General features: G+C 44.5%; 1 protein-coding gene across 2 annotated transcripts in view; it reads left to right on the top strand.

Annotated features, from left to right (window-relative positions):
* Window positions 1–26,080, top strand: part of KCNH1 (potassium voltage-gated channel subfamily H member 1) — a 406,132-nt gene that overhangs the window by 159,123 nt on the left and 220,929 nt on the right. For both annotated transcript variants that reach the window (XM_043486214.1, XM_043486213.1), the window contains exon 7: window positions 12,517–12,946. In XM_043486214.1, coding sequence (XP_043342149.1) covers window positions 12,517–12,946 — 430 coding nt within the window. The remainder of the gene's footprint in view (window positions 1–12,516; window positions 12,947–26,080) is intronic.

Below are 26,080 nucleotides of genomic sequence, written 5' to 3'. Positions count from 1 at the left end.
TGAGCATTAATCCTGTGAAAATGCATTTCCTTTGCTTCACAGGTGAATAAATGAAGCTCAGAGGGGTTTGGTAGCCTACCAGGGTCATATTTAGTACGAGTGTGCCAGAGGCAGGGCGAGGGTCCAAGCCCGAGTCCTCCGTGTGGCTCTGGGTGTGCATGGGACTCCTCTAGGTAGTCTTTTCTTTCTCTAATGAGAAGGCAATTTCTTTTCTCTATGGCTTCTGTTATTCCCCAAAGTTGCAGTTACTGATTAGTGTAACCACACAGAATGGTGATTACTTACCTCCACCTGCTTCCAGAAAGCTTGGAACTCTGAATTTACCAGAAGCCTCTTAAAGGAGCCATAACTTTTCCTTACATTATTCCTACAGAGACTTCCTCTCAGAGGGCCAGAAGGTAGTCGCTTCCCAGGATGGAAGAGTCTAGAATGATCCCATCACCACTCACTGCTGAGGCTGCAAGGAGGAGCAGCCCATGAGGGTTTTCCATCTATTTGTGACAGAGTTAAAACCATGAACAATATTGAAGGGGAAACACGGACCCTCCTAGCCAGAAGGGAATTCCTATTACCTTCAAACTAGGAATCCCCGAAGTTAGGGCCACACTGTCTTCCCTAGGGTCTGTTTCCCCCGTCCCTTTCTCCGTGCCCTGTGTGTTGGTCACACTGAGAAGTGTCCTGAGGCTAAGCCCACCTCGTAGCCTGCTCCAGGGACCCTGCCCTGAGTTCCCCTTGTGGTCCTTCAGAGGTGCGCCCCACAGCTTAGGTAGCTCCTCAGAAGATGCTCTGATCCCTGGGGCTTTTGCTGCAGGTGAGCTAGGTCCTGAGTGCCGCGAATACTTCACACCTGCCTCGGTTGTCATAGATTCAGCCCGGGTGTGTGGGAGCTCTGCCAGCTCCCCAAACAGGGGGGAACCTTTCCTACCTCCAGACCAGCCACATGAGTCTTCTGTCCTCACCACCCTGGTGGAGGTCTCCGGGCTGTACCCCACATTCCTAGTGCTTGACATGAGGCTACACAGTTGGGGGCTACTTTATAGCTTCTGGGGGCTTCCACCTTCTCACCTTACCTTGGTTTGGAGTGAGGATGAAAATGACGTGGGTCATGTTTGGGGAGGGAGGGTGTCTTTTAAGCCAAATTAGACTCCTCAGGAAATTATCTGCACCTCTCCTCTGTGTGAATTAGAGTGTTGTTACCCGTGGTCAGGAGGCCCATGTGTTACCAAGCCCTCACGTGTTACTAGTTGAGGTGATGCTTTCATAGTATCAGCCCTGTTTCACGTTAAGAGCTCTGGCCAGGCAGTGATAAGTGGACTGGTGACCTCCTCAGGCCCCAGTGCCGAAAACTCCTACAGACGTGGCCCTCCTGGAAATCACTGGGAGTTTCACCTGCACCATTGATTTGACTTAAACTCTCTGATAATTTAAATCAGCCTAAAGCAGATTGAAGGCTTGGCTAGTTCTGCATCAGTGTCAGAGTTGCAGACACATGATTTTTTTACCTGCTTCATAGGAGAGAAAGTACAGTCTAGGCTACTTGGGTTCATTTCACTTTCCTGGTAGAGGAAAACTTGAGATTATTATTCTGAGAAAGAGACATAGCTTGGTAAAACCAGATTCTGTACAACTATATCCTTTGGATTTTATGTGGCCAGTGATAGAGTTCCATTTTCAAAGCCTCTATGGAGGAAAAGAGCCTGATGGTATGATATCACAATTGAATACACAGTTTATTTTATAGTTTGAATTGTAAACAAAAGGAAAGTGGATAGTTTTGAGTGAAATTTTTAAACTTCCTTTGATTGTTTTCTAAGGAGACTGCAGCTGTGTCTTTTGGGTGCATTCTTGGATTAAACCAATGAAAGGTTTCAAGCTCTCCGTTTCTGGCTAAAAGCTCCCCTACACTTGGTAACCACATCCTTCCCCTGAGTATGGTCAACACAACTGTTAAGTGAACTAGGAAAAGAGTCCCTTTATGCACGGCCACCAGACTTGTGCTTATTCAGTCTTCTTAGTGGCAGCTGGCTTGTGTTTGCTGCTGCATTGCAGTCCTGCAGGCTGTTTTTCTCTGTGGTCTGATTGTGGACAACGTGAGGGCAGGCAGTGGTGTCTTCTCTGGTTTTGTATCACTGGTCGTTCTGGGCTGTGTCTTCCTATGCTAGGTCTTCAGGAAGGGCCTGCTGAGTCAACTGAGACGAAAGTAAAATGTTGAAGCAATGAAAGGGAGGCAAATTACATTTAGGCTTCAGGGAGTAACTTCCGATGAGATCTGGGAAGCCAGTTTATTCCATTATGCAGTTTAGATGAATCTGCAAAGTGGTGGGACTATCTTGAAACATTTATTCTTGAATTTATCAGACAACAGGCAAACCAAGCTCTGTTAATAAAGTATTAAATCCTTAAAACACTGCTAGGCCTACTGCTTCAAGTAAGTCTCATTGTGACTTTCCATTTGATAAACATTTATCGACCATCTGTGAGGAACTAGAACTCTAAAAATGGGAAACTAAAGGTGGAGTCTGTAAAGCAGAGGGATAAAAGCTTAATCTTGGGAGTTGGTTGATCAGGGTTCAGATTCTAGCTCTGCTACTTTGTGTCATTCTAGACAAATGATTCTGTCAGTTTCTTCATCTGTAAATTGGGTGTATAATATACCTACCTCTCAAAATGATGGGGATTAAGTGAGATAATGCTTGTAAAGTCCTTATTGTGTCTGGCACTTAGTAAGTACTCAATAAAACTATTTTTATTAAAATAATTAACTATTACTCTCATGGAAGGTGTGCTGCTTGATCCCAAGGGCCTGACAGCCTGATATAAAGACCATGTGACCTTCATTCCTGGGGTACTTGGTGCTTGCTGACCCCTCTCTGGAGCTTGCTTCTCTGAGATGCTCTGGTGGCTCTCAGATTATCATCTCCACTGGTCGTTACTTAAATGCCAAGATTTCAGTGAAGTTTTCCTTCACAATCCTATTTAACACTGCTGCCCCCACTTCCTTGCACTCCTTATTTATTTCCTGCTTAATTTTTCATCTTACTGTCATATAACATACCATTTCTTTTTGCTTATTATCTGTCTCAGTTTTCCACAAGGGTAAGGATGTTGGTCTAGTCCATCTGTGATCTGTTATCAGTGTTTGAAACCATGTTTGCTTTATAGTATATGCTCAGTAAGTATTTATTGGAAGAGTGAATCAAGGAACAGTCATGGGAGTCTAGTACAGGCCATGTTGAACTCTGACTATGGGTATTAGGAAAGGTATCAGGGAAGAGATGACTTTGTGTTATGTCTTAGACTGGTAGTTCTCAACCTTTCTCCTGTTAAGACCCTGTATGGGTCAGGGTCCTACAGAGAAACAGAATCAGTAGGGTTTGTATACGTTATAAATATATATTATCTATATAATTAGGATTATGGTAATTATGGAGGCTGAGAAGCCCCATATCCACTATTGGCAAGATGCAGACCTGGGAGAGGCAGTGGTTACGTTCTAGTCTGAGTGCAGAAGACTAGTGTCCCAGCTTGAAAGCAGTCAGCATGAATTCGCCCTTATCCAACTTTCTGTTCACTTCAGGCCTTCAGTGGGTTGGATGAGGTCTTCCCACACTAGGGAGGGTGATCTGCTCTGCTCAGTCTGTTGATTCAAATGTTACTCTCACTTCAGAAACACCCTCACAGATGCACCCAGGATAATGTTTAACCAAATATCTGGGCACCCTGTGTCCCAGTGAAGTGGACACAGAAAATTCACCAGTAGACACAGAAAATGAACATAATCCATGGATTAGGTTCCTGTGTATGACCTCAGATCTGTAGTTTCTAGGTTGTTGCCACGTCTATATTCGTTTTCCCACAGGTCAAGAAAGAAAATTGGAATTCAGATGAGAGTGATGTTATTGGGATAAATTTGAACTCTAATTAAAAGCTAAACTACTTTTACACTTGATAAGTCAGAATTTTAGTAATATGTGACTCATCCTGCCACATGGGTGTTGAGAAATGTCCTTAAGGACAGGTAGGGATCTGCCAGGCAGACAACCAGGAGAATAGTGCTTGAGGCAGAAGGAATGGCGTGTGTGAAGATGTGAGGGCATAGAGTGATTGTGGAACCACAAATAATCTGATATGATGAACACAGAGGATGCCTGAGAGGGAAGCAGTGAGTGACAAGGCTGTCCAAGACATTACAAAGGCCATTGTTTGCTAAACTAATGCAAGAATGCAGTGAAAGCCATTGAATGGTTCTAAGCAGGGTTGGGTCATATTTTTAAATTTACTTTTAATTTTTATAATTTAATCTTTAAAAATTTAGGGTAAACAAGAATTCATATGGAATAGCATTCAAAAGGATATTACAATGAAGAATCTCCCTTCCTGGGATCATCCATGTTTCTAGTATCTTATGTATATTCTAGTACCTATGTTCATTCCAGTATCTTATTTATATTATATGAATAGACAAGAAAGTATTTTTCTATTCTTTTCCCAGTGGCAATAAATTATGCATTGGAATACTGATAAACCTTAACATCATCCTTCTAAAAAGAACGTTCCAGTTAAGAAAAGTTTGCATGGCCAGCTAAGATGATGACGTTTAGTTTTTCACTTGGGAGACTGTGTACCTTAGGCACATTTTCCAAGTTGGGAAATAGGATCTGGACTGAGGGTTAGATGTGGCAGACTGAGGAAGCCATGGGCTATCCCAGTGACATGCCCATAGAGGGTCTTAGGGTCAGGAGAAATGTCTGGTTTGGAAAGATGGATTTACAGCTTGTTAGTATATAGATGGTGGTTAAAGCTACATTAACGGAGGCAGCTTCCCAGAGAAAAGAGTATATTGAGAAGAGAAGACCAAGAACAGGGCCTTGGTTAATCATTAGAAAGAGAGGTATTGTGAGAACCAAGAGAGGAGAGTCCATCTCATATTGTGTGAGAGTGTGTAGGAGTATTGTGTAATATTGTGTGTAGGAGTGAGGGTTCAAGGATGTTGGATACTCACAGAATTTTGGGGACAACTAGGAAAACACTTGGCGGCTATGCTGCTAGGAGCAATGCCTCAAGTCATATGGCAGAGCTGGTCCTGTGAATGTATCGCTGCTGTTGCTATTGGATGTGGATTCAAAACATGCAGTGTTGACCTGACCATCAGTGGACCATGGGTATCATTTCCAGAACTGCTTCTGCTGCCTCTGGGACCTGGGTGATGCTGCCATGCACTTGCAAAAGGGGTCCTGCACAGTTCCTCCATGGGATACCATCCAGTACTGGGATGGGTGTCTCTGATGGGCAGGTTCTAGGTCGTGTGCTCACACATTAGCTGCAGAGGAAGCTACAGAAGGAAGGTTTATGGTGTTTTCAGCTTCTAGGTGGGAAAGGAGGTCTACTTTGTAAGGTGGTGATTCCCTAAATATAGGAAGACAGTGTGGACCCTGTGTGGCCATGAAGAATGTCACAGCCCATTACAGGTGTCAAACGCTGAAGGTATGACAATTAGAAGGTGATTGGTGACCTTTGAGACAGTAGTTTCTGGGAAATAGTGCGAGTGGACATTTGAGGACAGTGGGTTGAGAAATGACTAGGAGATGAGGAATCTGAGCCATTGTGTGTTGATTATGGTTTCAGGAGAGAAAGAGTGGAGAGGTGTACAGAACTTGAAACAGTAGTATGATTATTGTTTAACAGAAATGAGTCTATGAAAGGGAGATTTGAAGATGAAGGGAGTAGAGAGAAGGGTAAGTAGTTGATGTGGTAAGGTTCCTGAGTAGGTGAGGAGCGAGTTTTGATTCAGTGTGGAAGGATGGTGCTAATGCATATGCTCATGTTTGGGAAGGTGGAATCTGGATGAGAATTGATACTAACGACCTCTGCTGTGTCTGTAAATGGGGAGGTGATGCTGGCTGAGAATAAGAAGGCAGGGTCAGGTGGGATCTTGAGAAGAGTAGTGAAGCTTTGGAATAGCTATTGATGGGAAGGAGAGTGTCGTTAGAGAAAGAGGAAAAGGACAGGTCCCAGCTAAGAATGGAGATGTAGCCCAGTGTCTGTTGAATCTATATGGTGCTGCATTTCACAGGGCACGTGTGACAGGAAGGCAAGGAGAGAGAGATGGTGAGGGCCGTGGGAGGGGGCACTTGAAATGATGTCACAGGGTCTAGTGAAAGGGGAAAGGAAGTAAAATCTGGAGAGTTGATGGTTGGGGGAAAAAAGACGGAGCTAGAGATATCAAAGAGAAGCCCAAGAGCAGGCCGGATGGGAGGAATGGAAATACATGTAGTCATTGTGTCCAATGCTGGTGGGTAAGCTTTCAGAGATGAAGCAGTTCCTGGTGATAACCAAGTGCAGGATATGGAGAAAGGGTGAAAGTCACTGGAATAGAGAGGCTGGAGTGTTGAATGATTTTTTTCCCCCTTGAACATTAAGATTCCCTTGCTGATACCAGGAGATGGGCTGCAGCCAGGTAATGAAAAGGAGGAACTGAGAATTTGATAAATGGGATAGTAAATGAAAGACTAAGCCCAAGTTCTGGCATATTTGTAAGCATTCAATAGATGTTAACTATCAATAATCAGATAACAGAAATGGTATTACTGAATGGCATGAATCTTTTTTTTTTTTTTTTTTAATGGATGTGTGGTAGTTTCAGGGGATCTTTATTTTTTTATTTTTTGGTTCTCTGGTACATGAATCTTAAGGGGAGCTTTTTTTCTTTTTCTTTTTTTGAGTGTCAAACAACTCTTATTTGGAAGATGCAGTGTGGAGTTTGAAACTCCCTACTCCTAACTCCAAGGTGCTTGTGAGAGCCAGTTTCAACTAAAGCAGGAACGTGGTGGGAACAATCCATGTAGATGCGGAGGCTGGGAATTTTCTATACATGATGACAGGTTCTGGAGGACTCAGAGGAAGCATGTGAATGAGACCTTTAGCTGGAGGAAGGTGTGGGAGAAGAGTAATGATGGGTTATGTGGGGTTGAAAGCAATAAAAAATAAACAAAAGTGTAACTGCAGAATTTGCTCTGGATGCTATGTGTCACCACATAGACTTGGAAGCCTGGGGAAACTTTTCAAGAATGTGAAAGACAGAGTTGTTCTTTTCAGTAACACAATGTCATCAGTCTGTGAGGGTGTTATTTTTTGTGTGTATGACAGAAAAAAAAAAAAGATCAAAGAACGGAAAACTGGTGAATTTGGCTAGTTGAGGAGGCAAGGTGGAGCTGGAATTAGCAGAATGGTTTATTTAGCCCTGGTGAATAGGCAAAGCTTGCTTGTGCACAAGTGAACCTGGTGATTGCCAAATGTCTACTTCAAGCTGAGTTGCATCAAAATCACTACAGCTGAGGTTACTGAGATTTCAGAAGACTTCCTTCTGATCATACGTGTTGGCCTTCAGCGATGAGGCTCACCAGCCTAGGTTCTTTCTCAGTGTCCTCCAGCCGTGTGGATTCAACCTGAAATTCTCGGATGTTCATAACCTTCAGATTCTTGATAAAGAGCTCTCTGGGACTATTTGGAGGGTGAGGTAGGATTTCTGATGTAGGAAGCCCCTGGGGAGATGTGATTCGCTCCCAAATGGTGCTGCTGTGTTTTTAGCATACTAACTTTTTTTTTAAGTTTGGAATATTCTCTCTAGCTAATCCACTGAGCTTCAGGCAAATAAGAAAAAAAGAACAAATTAGTAGCTTGAAATGCTTTTGAACAGCTAAAATCCCAGCTGTTAGAGCAGCGGGGAACAAATGCAAAACTGTGTAACAGAGGATCCGTGTGCACACAGACAACGCAATGAGGAAAGGCTTATTTTAGTTCCAGAGGCTCCTGAAAATAAATTCTCTCACAAGCCAAACTCTTCAATTCAGTTTAGAAAATGTTTGAGATGCTCTCTGAGAAGGTTCTGGCTTTAAACCTTGTATAGGTATATTAGTTTTCTAGGGCTTCTGTGACAAATTACCAAGAACTGGGCGGCTCAATATAGCAGAAATTTATTCTCTCCCAGTTCTGAAGGCTAGAAATCTAAAATCAAGGTGTCAGCAGGGCCATGTTCTCTTTGAAGCCTCTAGAAGAGATTCTGTTCCATGCCTTTCTCTTCATTTCTGGTGTTGCCAGTCATCCTTGACATTCCTTGGCTTGAAGACCTATCACTCCAGCCTCTGCATTCATGGTCATGTGTGTCTTTCTGTTTCTGTCTGATGAGGATACCAGTCATACTGGATTCAGGGTCCACTATTTTCCAATATGACCTCATCTTAGCTAACTATACCTGCAACGGTAGCCCTATTTCCACATAAGGTTACATTCTGGGAAAGACTTGAATTTAGGGAGGAACATTATTGAACCCACTGTAAGAAGCTTCGAAAATGAGAAACAAGTGGCTTCTATCTTCAGGAACATGTAGTTCCTGATGTAGCTGGGAGACTGGCTATAGGAAACTTTAATGCAAAGTGATGGATACAGAATACTGTGAACACATGGAAGGGTGAGTGGTTGGTTGTGACTTCTGGGGGGCCTGGGAACGCTGTAGGGTGGGGGTAGTGGCAGACCTGAAGGATAACTAGTGTACCAGCTGGCAGAAATTGCGAAACTGGGCCTTCCGGGCTGAGGGACCTGTCTGAGCAGAAACAGAGATGCAAGCGTGTGTCCAGTGTGTGGGATGCCCGTGCTGCCTGGAGTGTGTGGCCAGAGGATAGCATGGCCTGTGGGTAGGGGTTCATATGATGCGGTGGCCCCTGGGGAGGGATGGAGAGGAGAGGAAGGAGGAAGTGCAGGTGGAGCACACAGGAAGTATGAAAAGTGGTGGGAGCCTGGTGGTTCGTCTTCGTGAATGCCTGCCACAGAATTAGATCTTCAAGAGGTAGTGGTTCAGAGGAGGGTTCAAGGAGAGGCTGAAGGACCGTTTCTAAGGGAGCTCTAGAGGACACTGCTGGACTCAGAGGTGCTGGATGAGACGACTTCTGTGCTTCTTCTCAGCTCCACGTTCTGTGACTACTGTGTAGAAATCTCTCTTCACTGACCGTATTTCGCCGCTCATTAGTGATCAGGTTTTTGCTTCCTCTTTCCTTTCTTTCTCTCAAGCATCCTCCACCTGCCAGCCACTGAAGACCCAATAGTGAGCAAGAAGACAAAGCACCATTTTCATCTCTTCCCTGTAGCATTAGCACAAGGAGTACAGAGTTGGTTCCCCATAAATGTTGCTTTGGGTTGAATGTGAGGAAAAAATGACAAGGCAATTTTGCCCAGGGTAATGAGTTCTACTTCAGAGTAGAGCTGCTTTGAAAGATGATTTCAGGAACCTCCTTAGGAGGAGGTGGTGAGTAGGTGGCTGCTTACTTGTGTTTGATTTCTGAGTCATCAAAAAGACTTCTTTGCCTCCTAAAATATCTCCTTCATCCAGGCTGTGGGTACTTTTAATTCCATGATTGGAGGCTGGTTTCCCTCTGTTAAAATGCAAATACCCTATGGGGAGAGGACATCCATTTACTTTCATCGGCCTACTGCACCTTAATATGAGGATTTTCTCAGCCCTTTCTCATGGCAGATCTTTGAGAAAAGCACGTGGAGGGAAAGGGGACCCAGGAGATGAATACTGGACATGGCAAAGGTAAACTTTGTCAAAGTTAGCAGTTTGGATGAACCACCTGGCTCTGTAGCCCCTTTTGCCTGGTCAGATCCATTATTATGTATTGGCAGGTGTATGTTGGACCAGAAATGATTATTTCTGTTGGGAGTTTTATGGTTACAAAACTTTTTTTTTTTTTTTTTTAAGGGCTTCCCAGGTGGTGCTAGTGGTAAAGAATAATCCCTAGGTCGGGAAGATTCCCTGGATAAGGGAATGGCTACCCACTCCTCCTCTCCCATGGACAGAGGAGCCTAGCCAGGCTACAGTCCATGGGGTTGCAAAGAGTTGGACATGACCGAGCAACTAAAACTTTGTTTCACTTTTTTTTCACCGAAACCTCAGTGAAATAATTTGTGTGGTAACCTGTTTGGTTTTTATCAGGCTATGCTCCATATGGTTTGTGTGTTCATTTGCCAGAGAAGGCTAATGATAGCTGCTGTCACAAATACCCCCAGAGTTTCAGTGGCTTATATAAGAGGTTGCTTTTTTTCACTGACATCACGATAGGATTCAAGCTGGTTTGGGGGATGCTATATTCCATATAACCTCCAAGGGACTCAGCCCCCTTCCATGCTGTGTGTCTACCATCTTCAGTTATTGTTCAGTTGCCAAGTTGTGTTCAGCTCTTTGTGACCCCATGAAATGCAGCAGGCTTCCCTGTCCTTCACTATCTCCTGGAGTTTGCTCAAACTCATGTCCACTGTGTCTGTGATGCCATCCAGCCATCTCATCCTCTATTACCCCCTTCTCCTCCAGCCCTCAGTCTTTTCCAGCATTAGGGTCTTTTCCAATGAATCGACTCCTTGCATCAGGTAACTAAAGTATTGGAGCTTCAGCATCAGTCCTTCCAATGAATATTCAGGACTGATTTCCTTTAGGATTGACTTCTTTGGTCTCCTTGCAGTCCAGGGGACTCTCAAGAGTCTTCTCCAGCACCAAAATTTGAAAGCATCAAGTCTCTGGCATTCAGTCTACTTAATGGTCCAATTCTCATGTTCGTACATGACCACTGGAAAAACCATAGCTTTGACTAGATGGACATTTGTCAGCAAAGTGATGTCTCTGCTTTTTAATACGCTGTCTAGGTTGATCATAACTTTTCTTCCAAGGAGCAAGCGTCTTTTAATTTCATGGCTGTAGTCACCTTCCATGGTGATTTTAGAGCCCAAGAAAATAAAATCTGTCACTGTTTCCACTTTTTACCTATCTGTTTATCATGAAGTGATAGGACCAGATTCCAGATATCTTAGGTTTCTCAGTGTTGAGTACCTGACCTCAAAGAAGGCATGCCCTGGGGAAGAGAGAACTTGTAGAGAAAGTATTCTTACATTTAGCTCCTTGGCTTGGAAGTGACACTTCTTATACCTCGAATTCCATTGGCTAGACCTGGTTCCAGAGACCTACCCAGATGGAAAGAGGCTGGGAAATGTGGTTAGCTGTGTGTCCAGGAAGAGGAGACTTTTATGTGTTTTCCTTCTGTCTGTGACATAACCTGATCCTTGAGTGTGGTCATTAAGGGTATGGAGGACCAAAGAGGAAACAGTGACCTGGAGACTGTCCAGTGCTTAGAGCGGTGACAAGTCATTCACTCTGTTTGGTGAAGGGCATCATTCTGCTGTTAGATTTTTGCTGTGTAAGGGAGACCGAAGTCTTCAGTCAAAGAAATGTCTTTATGCTGTTTGTTTATTTGCTTTTTAATAGAATTTGGGAAATTTTAATGGAAATCTCCTTTCCCTGGAATCATTTTGGAAAGGGAGTTTTGAGCTTTGAATGGTATAGCTTCTGTAATGTTTCAACTGCCTTATGAGATACGAACGAGTATGTTAGCCTGTGCAGATGGTGTAGAGCTCCTCCTGTCCACCTCCTGCGTTGTCTAGACAGGGGAACTGAGAGGTAACTGCATGGTCCAAATTTACGCAGCAAGTTAGTGACCTACCTGGGTGGTAGACCCCATTTTAAAGATTTCTACCCTAGTGTTCCTGCCCTACCACAGTGCTGTTCCCTAGAGAACTGCTTGGCGAATAGCCCTGTCCCAGTGGGATTTGAAGGAGGAGGCTTTAAGCAGGTGAAATCAGAAGGCTCCTTCTGGTTTTGACATTCCTTGATTGATTGAGGTTAAGTACATTTTGTCTGGCCATATCCTTGACCTGACTAAAGTGTTGTAACTTGCAAGAGTTTATAACTTTCCTGGGAAAACAGAATCTCAGTTCTTTATTCTTTTCAGTTGTTCCTTTATTTTTATCTTAAAAAATTATATGTTCTTTATATATTTTTGTAATTGTAAAGGTAACAATTTTTAATTATAGAAGTTAAGTAAATATATGCAAGTGTAACAAAAATATATACAAAATGTAATAAAAATTGCCTGTAATTCTATAACTTGACAGTGTAGCAATTAGCCCTATTAATGTTTTCTATGTCTTTCCATGTGTGTTTCCTGACCATTTTTCAATATGAAATAAATATGCAACTCTAAAAATATTTCATATTACTTAATATGAAATATTACACAACCCTTAATATTGCTTTAAAATGAATAGTATGGAAAAATGCTCATATTTGTATTTGTATACATACATACAGTATAATTAGAATGAAATTCAAATTTTATTTGTCTTACTTTTTATTTTAGCTTTTTATTTGCTTTTTTTAAAGGATGTAGGAAAAAGCTAGTGGAAATCTCCCTTCCGTATATGTTGGAATAAAATTCTTATTATATTGTATCTAAGCATACAAGTATATATGGGCATTTCTCTATATCATGACTTATTTTGAAGCAATGTTTTAAGGGTTGCATACTACTGCATTCCATGGGGTACATGTGCTGAAGGAAGCCTCTTGGGAGGTGGCCGGACGGAGTTGGTGCTCTCTCTATTCTCGGCCCTGACTCTGTGCCCCTCTTCCCCCAGGGCATCAGCAGCCTGTTCAGCTCTCTGAAGGTTGTCAGGCTGCTCCGTCTGGGACGAGTGGCCCGGAAGCTGGACCACTACATTGAGTATGGAGCCGCCGTGCTGGTCCTGCTGGTGTGTGTGTTCGGGCTGGCCGCCCACTGGATGGCCTGCATTTGGTACAGCATCGGGGACTATGAGATCTTCGACGAGGACACCAAGACCATCCGCAACAACAGCTGGCTCTACCAGCTGGCCATGGACATTGGCACCCCTTACCAGTTTAACGGGTCCGGCTCAGGGAAGTGGGAAGGGGGTCCCAGCAAGAATTCCGTCTACATCTCCTCGTTGTATTTCACCATGACCAGCCTCACCAGCGTGGGCTTTGGGAACATCGCCCCATCCACAGACATCGAGAAGATCTTTGCCGTGGCCATCATGATGATTGGCTGTAAGTATCACAGTGACTGGGCAAGGGATGGGGACATTAAGTTTGTCCATCCTTTCAGTTAGCCGGAAATAGGGCAGTGGCTACAGTGCCAGTAGGATCGGGGTGTTACGGCTTAAAATAAGGGAGGGTTTTTGTTGGTTTTTTTTTTTTTTTAAGACTAGCTTTATAGCTTTCCTATTAATTTAAACAGTATATATTTACTGCACAGAAATTCAGAAAATAACAAAAGAGCACAAAGTAGAAACTAATGACTAACCATACATAATTCTATTTCTTAAAATTGCTGTTAACTTTTGGTGTTTCCCTTAGAGATTTTTGTCTATCCATATCTGAACACATGGATAACACATTTTAATAGTTAAAATGAGATCATACTATACATTTTGGTATACTTCTTGTTCACAGAACAGTGAATTGTGGAAGTTTTTCCATGGCAATTTAAAAATAGCTCTAGATTGCACAGTTCAGTGTGGTACTAGAGAAAGAATGCATGAAAACAAAATCTGAAGTATCTCATTAATAACCTTTGGTATTGATTATATCTAAGAAATAGTAATGGTTTTGCTAGAGTGGATTAAGTAAAATATTCTAGTACAATAGTTTCATATATATTTTCACTTTTTAATGTGAATCCTAGGAAAATTTTAAATCTTATTTATACAGAATAGTGCTGATCTAGATCAACATTTTTGATGTCTGCTTGGTGATTGAGAGATTTTCTAAATCCAAAAGAAAAAAACCTACAGGAAGAAAACAGCTCTTGTTCAGTTGAGAAGTAATGGGGTTTTGGATTAACTTCACTGGACTGAAAAACAGAAACAGCCCTGTTTCTTGAGGAAAGTACACTCGGCCCTCTGTATCCATGGATTTTGCATCCTTGCCTTCAACCAACCATGGATTGAAAATATTAAAAAGAGAAAATTCCAGAAAATTCATGAACCTTAAATTTGCCACATGAAGGCAATTATTTACGTAGCATTTACATTGCACTTGGTACTGTAAGTATCTAGGGATCACTTAAAGTATATGGGAGGTTGGGTGTAGGTTATATGCAAATACTATGCCATTTTATATAAGGGACTTAAAAATCTGTTGGTTTTCGTATCTTCTAATGAATTGGTCCTGGAACCAATTCCCTTTGGACAGAGGAGTAAAAATGAAAGTCACTCAGTTGTGTCCAGCTCTTCGTGACCCCATGGACTTACATAGTCTATGGAATTCTCCAGGCCCAAATACTGGAGTGGGTAGCCATTCCCTTCTCCAGGGGATCTTCCCCACCCAGGAATTGAACCAGGGTCTCCTGCTTTGCAGGCGGATTCTTTACCAGCTGAGCTACTAGGGAAGCTCTTAATTTTTAAACACTTAACCATTGACCATTTTGTAGCTGTTGCCACTATTACCAAGTCTGGAAATGGCCTTGGGTTGTAAACAACAATGAACTCCCCTCATAAAGGGAGTCTTAGGGAAGATTAGGCCTAACTGGGCTGGGGAAAGCACATGAACTTGAGTGGATCAGACTCGTTGTGAACCTGCCAAATGCACCCTGTTGGTGCTTCCATGACATATTTGTGGTGTGAGAGAGGACAGACCTCCTGTGGAGCATGGGTTTGGAGGGTAGTCTGGTCACAGGTGATGAAGCTGGGCCCTAGTTCCAGCTGGCAGAAACCCTTCTGCTTGATGTGCTTCTTCAGGGTGGAGTTGACATCTTGTTACACCAACCAGGGGATTCTAAGACCAGGGAAACTGAGGCTTCAGTTTGTCTGGCTTTGTCCAGCCCATCCGTGATCCAGGGACCCCTTGGCAAGTGGATTTTGTTACCCCTCTTGTCCCATTTGCAGCTTGCCTCCTTTTTATTTGCCATCACCGCATCATGTCTGATGTACTCTTTTCCTAAAAGCCTCTCTGCCATACCCAGAGCCCAGCTCTGTGTGCTTGTTGAATGCGTCTAAGGCTTAACTGGTTTGTGGGAAGTGTGTGCTGGGGAATTTTTGGGTCCGCTCTTTTTTTAAAATGGGTTTTAATAGAGATGATTGCCTGACCATGGGGAGCAACATTAAGTATCTGTGGGTGGCTAATTGCTTTAGCTTGATTAGAACTTAAGGTGCTTTCTCATGTCTTGTAGAAGGATTTAAGATCTTTGCTCTTCTAAAACTATCTCAGCCTTAACATCTCTTAGTTTTCTAGGCAGTGCTTACAGCATTTTGTGAACCTTGGGGCACCAGTAAACAACAGATGCACCGTGCTCCGGGCACAATTTCTGTCTCTTAAAGGGAAGATGAGATGCTCTGTCAATCGAAATACTTCATTATATGCATTACAGAAAATTTGCTGAGAGTGGTCAGTTAGAAAATAGGCTCCATTTCATGAGCTCCCTGAAGGCTTTCCAATATGAGGAGACTTCCTTGCAACTTTTTACCTGGAAGAAAAGGTAAGAAAACAGCTCTGGTGGCATATAAGGATAAACTGTTTTTCCAAAGCCATTCTTCTCCAGAGACAATAATTTCCTGGGTATAGTCTCTAAGGAAAACCCAAACAATTATCATCACCTCTTTTCTCTCCCCGCCTTTTCAAAGCTTTGTGGTGTTTCCATCTCTTTTTTTTAAGTGTAATACACAGGCAGTCACCTCTGCAGTGTGCCCCAAGTATGATATTTAGGTAGGCAGGTCTGCTTAATTGTTACTTTGTTTCCCAGTCACTTCCTATTTGCCAGGTGCTGTGCTGAATATTCTATACGCAAATCTCCTGTTTGCAACAACTCTATGCCTTAGAGATTAAGTACATTTTACAAGGAAATGGAAGCTGGGAGAAGTTAACTCCTTTGCCAAGAATGCATGGCTAGTACCTAGGAAAGACAGGAATTGTGTCTGGGACTCTGAATTAAAAGCCCAGCTCTTCCCACTGTGCCCGCCCGCGATGGCGTGGACTGAGAACAGAGACCTCATCAGCCTGTCCTCTCTGGCACGCCACTCACACTTTGAAAATTCTCTCCATAAACTTGAACAAGCCAGCGGTTTCTACAGTAGGAAGGTTTTGTGCACTTGCCTGTTGTTTTAATTTAAGAACAAGTTTACGGTAGAAACTCGGGGGACCAGGTGCTTCAGACACCAACCGTTTTTTCAGCAACCTGTCACTTACAGTTACAGCTGTTCCCCTTTCCTTGTGACATGTCTGACAAATTCTTGTGCTAACAACAAAGTTATTGCCCTCTGTGTAATGTGCTGGTAATTATCCTTGTAAACTCACATTCCAGACAACCTTTGTTCAGGACAGCTGCTGAGGTCTTAGTCGATTTATGGGGCTCTCTTTTATCTTGCTTTGCCTGTGTGCACATGTCTGCGCTTGCGTCCTTACTGCATGGCTCACGGGATTGGATGACCCCAGAATTGGGATCGTGGGTAACAGGGAGCACTCACCACACCCTGCATTTATGCTCCAGGGTCAGCGCCTCTCCCTCCCCAGTCCCCCTCAGGTCAGACTAGCATTCTTCAGGGGGAGTGGAGGGAAATAAAGCCAATGAGCTTTGAAGTACTAGTAACATTGTGATTTTCTCCTTTTTGCTTTGAGTTTTATATGCATCGGTAATAGTATTTCTTGGTTATTCTGTTGCCATGTATTAACCATAATGTAGATTATCCAGAAGCCTTCCGTTGCTTCTCCTCTTTGTTCTCTGTCACTGAATATCTTATTGTAACTTAGCTAATTCCCCAGAGGCTGCCAGGAAGCAGGAAAACTAAGTATTTTCAAGTTTGCTCACGTTTCTCAATTCTGATTTTAAAAAATTGCAATAGGAAAGAAGAAGACTTGGCTAAAGTGAACACTTGTGATCATCTCTGGATGTCGGTGAAGTAGTGTGTCCACCTTCCTGGTTTTATGTCTAACTTGCAGGTCTTGACCTGGGGTGGGGGCAAGCCAGCCCTGCCCTGATCCCCTTGCCTTCCTGAATAGGTCTTCAGTGGTCTCCTGAAAGGCTCACCCTGCGGGGTGATGGGTGGACCCCCTCTTTTGCATGTGTGGTTCACCTGTGTGCTGATGCTGAGAGAAGCACAAGGCCCCTCTGGCCCTCGGGGCGACATTTGGGAGAGGTGACCTCATTTAGCAGCCACATACCGAGTGCCTCCCTCAGTAGAGCTCTGAGGATGGGGAGGGTCTCTCAACTGCAGGAGTGCCTGCAGGTGGCACTCCCGGGAGTCTGAGGTCTGGGGGGCGGGGTGGGTGCTGGAGGTTGTGGCCCTGTAGCCCACCACCCAGTGAGTAGGGCCTGGAGACAGAGCCTTCACTGTGGGCTGAGTCCTCCTGGGGCTTCTGAGGGACCCCTCAAAGGTAGGGGGATTGTCAGGGATGAGGGGAGAGTCCGTCTGTCTTGGGGTCTCAGTCTCAGTTAGGGGCATGACTGTGTCTGGGCGAAACTCTTCCAGGGAGAATTTGACGGTGAAGCGACAGTTCTCATTTTCTGAACAGGGGCTTTGCACTTTTCTGATTCTCTCATAATGTCATTGCTGTCATCCTGTCATTGTAATTAAGCCACATTCATTTCCTTTCTCTCTGATAATGGCAGGGGGTCTAGACATCATGTTCCTACTCCCGACGGTCTCCACCCCTCCCAAGCCCAGCCCTGGTGTTCTGTCTCTGCATATTTTCCCCCTGTCCTCCTCCACCTCAGTTCCTCAGATCCAGAGCAGAATCTGAGTGCTGACGGGACCCTCGCGAGCATCTGTTGAGTCCACAGCAGCACTTCCTAGTTCTGCTGGGCCGGATCTCCTCCTGTTCAGGGCTTTAGTCAACCTCTGCCCACTCCCTCCCCTGGGTGGGGGCTGAGAACTCCAAGAGAGTTATTGGACTCAACCATAGCCTTTCCGTACATCACCTTCTTTCTTGGCAGGAAGGGACACCAGCAACCTGCTCCCTTCACAGTTTGACCCGACTACCACCACCCAGGCGGTATGCTTTATGGCCCCTTTTCAGCTTAGATTGTTATTTGCAAGCAAATAGGGACTTTACCCTGGCTCCTTCAGGATTTTATTTAAGCATTCTTATTTCTTTTCATTTGCCTTTGTGGAATATGCCTTTTTGCACTCTATGCCCTTATACTGGTTTTTCAAAAAAGATTGGGCACATCTCCCTGGAGGCTGTAAGATGCTCTTAAGAGACTTCAAACACATACCAGACTCTTAATAAAATATTTATGGTCTTGTTGAATCTGAACCCTTGAGAAAGTTCTGGAGTTCTAGAAATGTTCAGTGCTACTGGCAAAACTTCTTTATTAGTTAGGATATAGGTTTAGTTGCTGGACAGAGATGGGGCATATGTTTCCTAAATGTGTAGGGCTGGACTGACTGCTCTGCAGTCATCAAAGCCCAGGTTTCTCTGCTGTCTTAAATACATGACTTCCATACTTGGATCCCATATGGCCATTCTAGCTTTGGCCGTATGTTCTTTCTCCAGAAAATAGGAGGGTGGGATGGGACGGGGGTGGACCTGAACTCTCTTCCTGAGCTCCCTGAACTGTTTTTCTTTTCAGGACAAGACTAGGAAGTTGTGCATGTTATCTTTGTTCATATCACTTGGTAACCTGGCCACATGCCTAGCTGCAAAGGAGGCTGGGAAATGTAGTCTTCTTCCGGGTGGTCATGCATCCAGATAGGAATGCAGTGATATAGATCAGGAACACAGTTAGAGATGGCCAGCGCTGTGTGTCTACCTCAGCCTTTCTCCTTCTCCTCTCCTCCCCTCAACTGATACCAGCAAACATTAGCCCTCTATGACAGGTAGGTCTCGTTGGAACTTCATCCCTGAATTGCTAATTGAGAGATTTGGGTTCAAGTCCTCAATAGTTTGTACCTCTCTGCTTTAGTCTGTACCTTTCATTTCCTGTGGATTAGAGGTAAGAAGTTCTCCTGACCATCACTTAGTTCTCACTTCAACTAAATGAGATAATGACATTGGGTAGCTCTTTGAAAAGTTGAAATCTACATTCAGACCTCCTGGTTTTCTTGTTAATAACAGCAATCCTTTCTTGCTCATTCCAGTTATTTTTCCTTTCTATTCTTAAAAGAAAATAATTCCTCCCTTCTCAGGAACATGGGACTGCTGTTTAATTTCATTTTAGGTTTATGCTCATTTTGGGAAATGGGGCAGTGGCCAGAGTGCTATGGCAGAAATAGCTGTTCATTTCACATTTATTCTTAGAGATTTTTTTTTCTTAGCTAGCAAATCAGTTTTTTTTTTTTTTTTCCTCTAGACCCTGATTATTTAAAAAGCTCCATCTACCATTCTGCATTTCAGGTGGACATCTCTGTCTCTAACTGAACCTAGAGCTTTCTGTCCTCTGCATCCCTGCCTGCTCTTCTCCAGGAGACCATCCTGCTTATTACCTCCCAGTTCTCAGCTCTTCATTGTCATCATACTTTTAAAGCTGATGGACCCTGCTTTGGGTTTACTTACCTGCACTTAGAATCACACTGCTCTGTAACATTCTTACGACTTCAGAGTTATCTTTGTTGTCTTGAGTATATTTTTGTCTCTAGGCTCCCAGAGTGCGGGGCCTCTGGGTCTCTCTGCCCTTTCACCTCTCCTCTGTGTCTGGGCACATGCTGTTGGAATGTGAGAAAAAGCAGAAGCTTTGGAACCAACCAGTTCTTTAGACCTATGCTATTTAAAATTTTTTTTAAAATTTAAGTATAGTTGATTTACAATGTGCCAATCTCTGCCATACAGCAAAGCGACACAGTTATACACATATACACATGAGCGTCCTAAGTCACTTCAGTTGTGTTTGACTCTGCGACCCTACAGATTATAGCCCGCCAGGCTCCTCTGTCCATGGGATTCTCCAGGCAAGAATACAGAGTGGGTTGCCATCCTCTCCTCCAGGGGATTTTCCCGACTGAGGGATTGAACCTGCATCTCTTTCATCTCCTGCATTGGCAAGTGAGTTTTTTACCATTAGCGCCATCTCTACTGTACGGCAAAGTGATTTAGATAAACACATACTTTAAAAAAATTATTTTCCATTATGGTTTATCACAGGATATTTACTATGGTTCCCATTAGTTCTTGTTTATCCATCCTGCGTTATACTAGTTTCCATCCATCCCTCTCCCCCGCTGCCTGCCCCTTGGCAACCACAGGCCTATTCTCTTTGTGAGTCTGTTTCTGTTTCCTAGGTAGGTTCATTTGTGCTGTATTTTAAATTCCACATATAAGTGATATCATATGATACTTCTCTTTTTGACTTACTTCACTTAGTATGATAATATCTAGTTGCATAGAACTCTACTCTTGATTAATGCTTTGACCATAGCCGTTTCCTCCATTGAAAATGGACATACCACCCTCTCCTTGATCATATTTTCAGGATGAAAAAACATAAAATGATGCCATGTCCCTAGCACGGTGCATCACACCTGGGTGTTCTCACAATGGCAGTTTCTCCCTGGCCCTCTTTTCCCTCTCTTGCAGCACATTTCTAGCACTCATCCAACATGACTTTTCTCCATCCTTTGTTAGCTCTTTGGGTGTGCTCTGCTTTATACAAATTTGAGCTTGCATAAAATATCAGGTGCATTGCTGTATTTAAAGTACAGGCCATTAAAATATGTGTATCTGGATGTGAGTTTCCTAGATATAAAGCTTCTCTTAAAAAAAAAATGGCCTGACTGCAGAGCAAGTTAGGGGAAGCTCTTAAAGCAGGAGAGAGTCATTTGTGTGATCAGGAAGCATCACCTTCCAGAGCTGACTGGCAGGATTTTCGCTGGGCAGGAGGTGGTACCACATGGAGTGTTAGTGCTCTCCCCAGAGGAGAGAAGGGACTGGAAACTCTCATGCACGGAACACCAAGAGCTGCCAGTGTCATGCTGGGAACTTCACTCAACAGCCTCATACGTCGGCTCTCTTATTCCTGTTTCGTAGATAAGAAAACCAAGGTTCAGAAACACAAAGTATTAAGTTATCTGAGGTTGCAGTTTAAGAGGTCGCTTAACTGGGCTTTGAACCGAGTTTTATCCAACATCAAAGTTTCATTTTGTTGCTTCTGTTGCTGATTTATTTTGGGATGTCAGTGGGGGAAAATGTTCTCTTCAGGGTGTATGTTATTGAGGGCAGGGAAAAAAGTTGTCAAGAGAAAGGGGCTGTGGAAGAATTGCAGAAAGGGGTGCTTTTTCTGGTGCCTGCATGCTAAGTTGCTTCAGCCGTGTCTGACTCTCTGTGACCCCATGGACGGTGGCCCGCCAGGCTTCTCTGTCCATGGGATTCTCCAGGCAAGAATACTGGAGGGGGTTGCCATGCTCTCCTCCAGGGTTTCTTCCTGACTCAGGGATTGAACCCACATCTCTTATATCTCCTGCATTGGCAGGTGGGTTCCTTACCCCTAGCTCCACCTGGGAAGCCCACTTTTCTGGAAGCCTTGTCTGTAATTTCAAGTGATAATTATGGTGACAAAATATCTGATGTGTGTTGTGGGAAGACATGACCCGTGTTCATCACTGGGTCACTGCACTGGGAGAAGCATTTACGACAGAGGTCTTAGATCTTAGGAAACTCTGCCAGTGGGAAGCCAACTGGATGAGGGGTATTGTCTCTGACCTTGTGGCTGCCCATATCATTTGCAAAATCCTTTTCTTTCTCTTTTCAAATATTTCCACCCAAGTGGGAGCTATCCTGTGGAGATGTTGCTGTAGTCAAGGCTTTTGTTTCTATTTTGTTTCTGTGACTATTGTCTTCTTTGAGATTCTCAGTACCCCATGGGACAGGTAGTATTCTTTTCATGGTTTGTGGTTTTTTTTTTTTGGATAAGGAAATTGTGGAGTAACCTGTTGAAGGTCACGCAGCTGGTTAGAAGCAAGGTTGGGCTCAGGCCCGCATCATCACCCCCAGCTCAGTGCTTCCCCACAGTTCTAGATCACCATGGTAGCAGCTGGTGCTGGTAGCCCCGGATCACAGGTTATGCCAGTAGACTGTGGCAGCTGGTTCCTTCGTGGGATGTCCTCAGAGTCTGATGCGAAGAGGTGAGGGTGGGTGAAGGGTGCTTTACCTCTATTCTATTTTCAGCCGAGGAACCCGACTAATCAAGTCTCACACCTCTTCAGCTGCTTTTTATCCAGCCTTTGTTGTGGCTCTCAAATGCGAGGCTGACAACTACAGACAGCTCTAGTGAAATCACGCAGAGGAGGAGACATGTTCCTTCTTTAAAATTAGTCAGGAGGAAAGCTCACCAGGGAGATGTTTTCTAAAAAATACATGAACAAGTATGGTCCCTGAGAAGACAAACATTAGATTTCCCTGCCAATTCCCCAGAACCTCGGTCAGTCAAGTCTGAGTACCTTTGTTTAAGAGACGTTTTTGGGTGTCTGCTGTGGACGGTGTAGGGCTTCCCTGATAGCTCAGTTGGTAAAGAATCCTCCTGCAATGCAGGAGACCCCAGTTCAATTCCTGGGTCAGGAAGATCCCCTGGAGAAGGGAGAGGCTACCCACTCCAGTATTCTTGGGTTTCTCTTGTGGCTTAGCTGGTAGAGAATCCGCCTGCAATGCAGGAGACCTGGGTTCAGTCCCTGGATGGGGAAGATCCCCTGGAAAGGGGAAAGGGTGCCCACTCCAATATTCTGGCCTGGAGAATTCCATGGACTGTATATAGTCTATGGGGTTACAAAGAGTTGGACATGACTGAGCGACTTTCACTTTCACTGTATACCAGATATCATCGGTGCTGAGGATGGAGCATTGGATGAGAGATGTAGCTCTGCCCTCTCATGGCTGATGGTCTGCTGGGGGGACCAGATCAGTAAATAAGAAATGGCTGTGAAGTGAGATGAGCCTGTACTAAGGTTGTTATGTTCAGGGGCCCCTCAGCCAGTCAGGGATCAAGTCGGGGGTCAGGGGGTACATATTCCATTTATTTGGGAAGAGCTCTGGGTCGGGCTCCTCCCCAGATTTTCTCATTGCATCTTTTCTGCAGATGTCTCCCCAGTCAGACGTCCAGTTGCCTTAGGCTCAGGGCTGTGTGAACCATTATCTGGAGGGCTCAGTCAGTAGCGAATGAATTCAGGGAGGGAGTTAAAATAAGGCATCATCCCTTCCTCAGTCTGCTTATAATCTAGTTTGGGAAGCATTAATGTGAACAGGAGAAGCCACGTGAAGCTGGAAAGCCATGAATGTTTGTGGAAGAAGTAGTAGAGCCCATCTGTGCTTTCAGATTCCCGGGAGACGGTGATCATTTCTGTAAAGTGGAGGTAAGAGTGGCATTAAGGAGATTTTGCTTGGCCAGTGGATGATGGGTAGAATCTGTGTGGCATTCAGATGGAGAGGTAGGAATTATACTAATAGTGATGTTAGCATACACTGTGTAGGGCACTTTATACATATTCTTCCTTAAGTCTCCTGACAATGCTATGTCACGGGTATTATTACCTAGTCTTCCAGGTGAGGAAACTGAGGCGTGGAGAGTTCAATTAGATTTCTCTGGGTCAACCTTAATATGACCGGTAGAGCCAGAATTGAAACCTAGGTCTCTGACTCCAGGTTCATTGTCTGTTGGCCAGTTTGCACTGCCACCCCAGGATCCTGGCCGTGGAGCAGAAGGCTGCAGGGAAAACAGCACCGTCCCTTCCTGCCAAGTAGGAGAGTGAAAAGAGAGGAAGAAAGGCAGGAAGGAAAGGTGTGCTGGTCTGAGAGGGGCTGAGTGGCCACACTGAGCCTCCTGGCTTGTCAGCATCTTAGGTTCCTTCCTGCAAGAGGCTAGTTACTGCTTACTGAGCACCTCTAACAACCCATCACATGCCAAGAGATAGAGACTGCAGCAAGCAGCTGTCCGGCTGAGCTGCTGAGTTGGAACATCCAGATCTCAGTCTTTTAGTATGTCATTTAGAAAGGGGCCACCTGCGTGCAGATTTTCTTTTTCACTTGGAGGATACCACCACTGAGTTCTGGATTCTGTCGCTCAGTTCGTTAGACTAAAGGTGCTGCAGCCACAGTGTTAATCAGCTTGTCTCCATCAAAGACTGTCCCCTAGTCCTGGATCGCCTGCTTCTGAAACGATGCTGCCAGGGAGGAGACTAGATAAGGAGGATGGCTTCTGAAAGCTAATCTTCACTGCCGTCAGAATCTGGCAAGCTGCACATGCAAATGGCATTAGGTCAAGAACGTAATTTTAATTTCTAAAATCGTAAGAGAGGCCATCCACTGGACCAAAAGAGACAAGCATGGGTACGAATCCTGATTCTGTGAACCTCCAGTGAACAGGTTACTTGATTCCTGAGCCTCTTTTTTCATTTGCAAAATAGAGATGGTGCACCTTCAGTGGTATAAGTGAAAGTAGAGAGTCTTCGCTGTCAGCATGTTTCTGCCTGGGGCCCAGTCTGGAGCCCCAGATGGTGAGTTGGTTGATGGTGATGCCATTCTCCCAGCACCCTTGGTCTGCATGTTTTGCTTAGCTGTTGAGTCAGAGATGTTGGTGGGTGTTGGCCGGGGGGTTAGAGGAGGAGGGGGAAGTTTTGTGTTCAAAGGTGGTCTTGGAATAGGGTAGCACAATGCTTTGCTCTTGGAAGAGCTTGACAGGGGTTTGTTGGTGGAACTAGACATCAAGACAAAAATCTTCTGGTGAAGATGCTGCAAAACAAGGAGCTGTCAGGGCTAACTCCATAAATCCTCACCTGACAGTGACTCTGCAAACTTAAAAAACATTTCCATTTTCACTTTTCCCCATTGTGGTCCTCTGCGTGTGTGAGAGAGAATAATTTTAGTTCTTGTCAGCTAGAGGTCTGGCTCTGAATCATAGCTACGTGGTGATAAAAACCCACTGTCGCCTCAAGAAAGGTTGGCAAGGAGAGAGGTCTTGGTAGGAACAGCAAAATGAAAGAGCAGGAGGCTGAGAAAAATCAAATCTGTGAAAAGCTGCTGGTGAGTTCTGCAGAAGCACTGTGCCCTCCTTGTAGCACCAACCCTCTGCAGCCGGGGACTCCCAAGGAGATGGGAGGAGGGGCTGGGCTGAGCTGGAATGGGGGTGGAAAGCTAGAGTGGGGGAGGGGACCCGCTTCCTGATCATAACTGCAGAGCTGAGGACCGGGCCCTCTTCTCAGAGCTCCTAGGGTTGGGGATGAGGGAAGCAGAGTGCACACATTGGAGAAAGGAACAACAGAAACTTTAAAGGGTTGCCTGCAAAGCGAGGCACAAACTCACAGCTTAACAGAGAACAGCGGGCTGACCACAGCCCTGCAGAGACAGCGGGAAGCGAGAGGGGCTCCCAGGCTGCCGGACTACATGTCAGGCACAGCCTCCCCACGAAGCAAGCAGGAAGGCCAAGAAGAGGCACAAGCTGCAGGTTGTCCTCTGCTTGTCTTTTTTCTTTTTGATTCCATCCCTTCTGGGAGACTCAGGTGTTTAATTACACTGAGCAGCTCTCACAGGCAGACACTGGAGACCTTGGTTGGAATCCAGTGCCTTCACAAGTAGACAGAGGCAGAGTTCTGAGCAAAGGCCTTTCTGAGCACACAGTGGAATGTGTGATCTGGGCCTTCAGTCTTTGCTTCCCTCCCTCCCTGTCACAAATATTCAAGAAACCCCCTATTGCGTGCCAAGCCTTTAGAAATGGTGAGGACACATGGATAACCAGTCATCCTTTTCCTGTGATGATTAACCAGATGTCCAGTTCTCTTGTGGGTACTTACAGAATTCTGGAATTGATCAGGACTCAGATGTCATCAAGGTCGCCTGCTAGGTAGATCCATGAATCTCTTGCCTAAATTTTGAATGTCCCCAGGATGGGGCCATTCCGCTTCCAAATAAGCTCAAGTGTGAGAATTTCCCTCCATGTAAAGCTAAAATTCCCTTCCTGTGGATTTCACCCCCTTGTTCTCGACTGGACTCCTGGGACTTTGCCAGAGAAATGTAACTTTTCTTTTATACAACAATGCTTCACATATTTGAGAAATACTAAGTCTGCCTTGAGGTGTCACCTCTTCTAGGTGGATAAAACCAACTTCTTGTATGTGGTTCTGAGAACTTTCTCTATATAGATAATAATGATTTTTTGTGTCTCTTATGAGGGGCCCAGGACTAAACTCAGTTGTCTGCCTTTAGTTTAACTAGAACAGGACTGACTGGGACCATTGCTTTCCTGGCGTGAAACTACATTTATAGATTGAA

This window comes from Cervus canadensis, chromosome 13 (genome assembly GCF_019320065.1).
Source record: "Cervus canadensis isolate Bull #8, Minnesota chromosome 13, ASM1932006v1, whole genome shotgun sequence".
Taxonomy (NCBI): Eukaryota; Metazoa; Chordata; class Mammalia; order Artiodactyla; family Cervidae; genus Cervus; species Cervus canadensis.
Note: the sequence above shows the minus strand (reverse complement) of the source record. Positions and strands in the feature narration are given on the sequence as shown.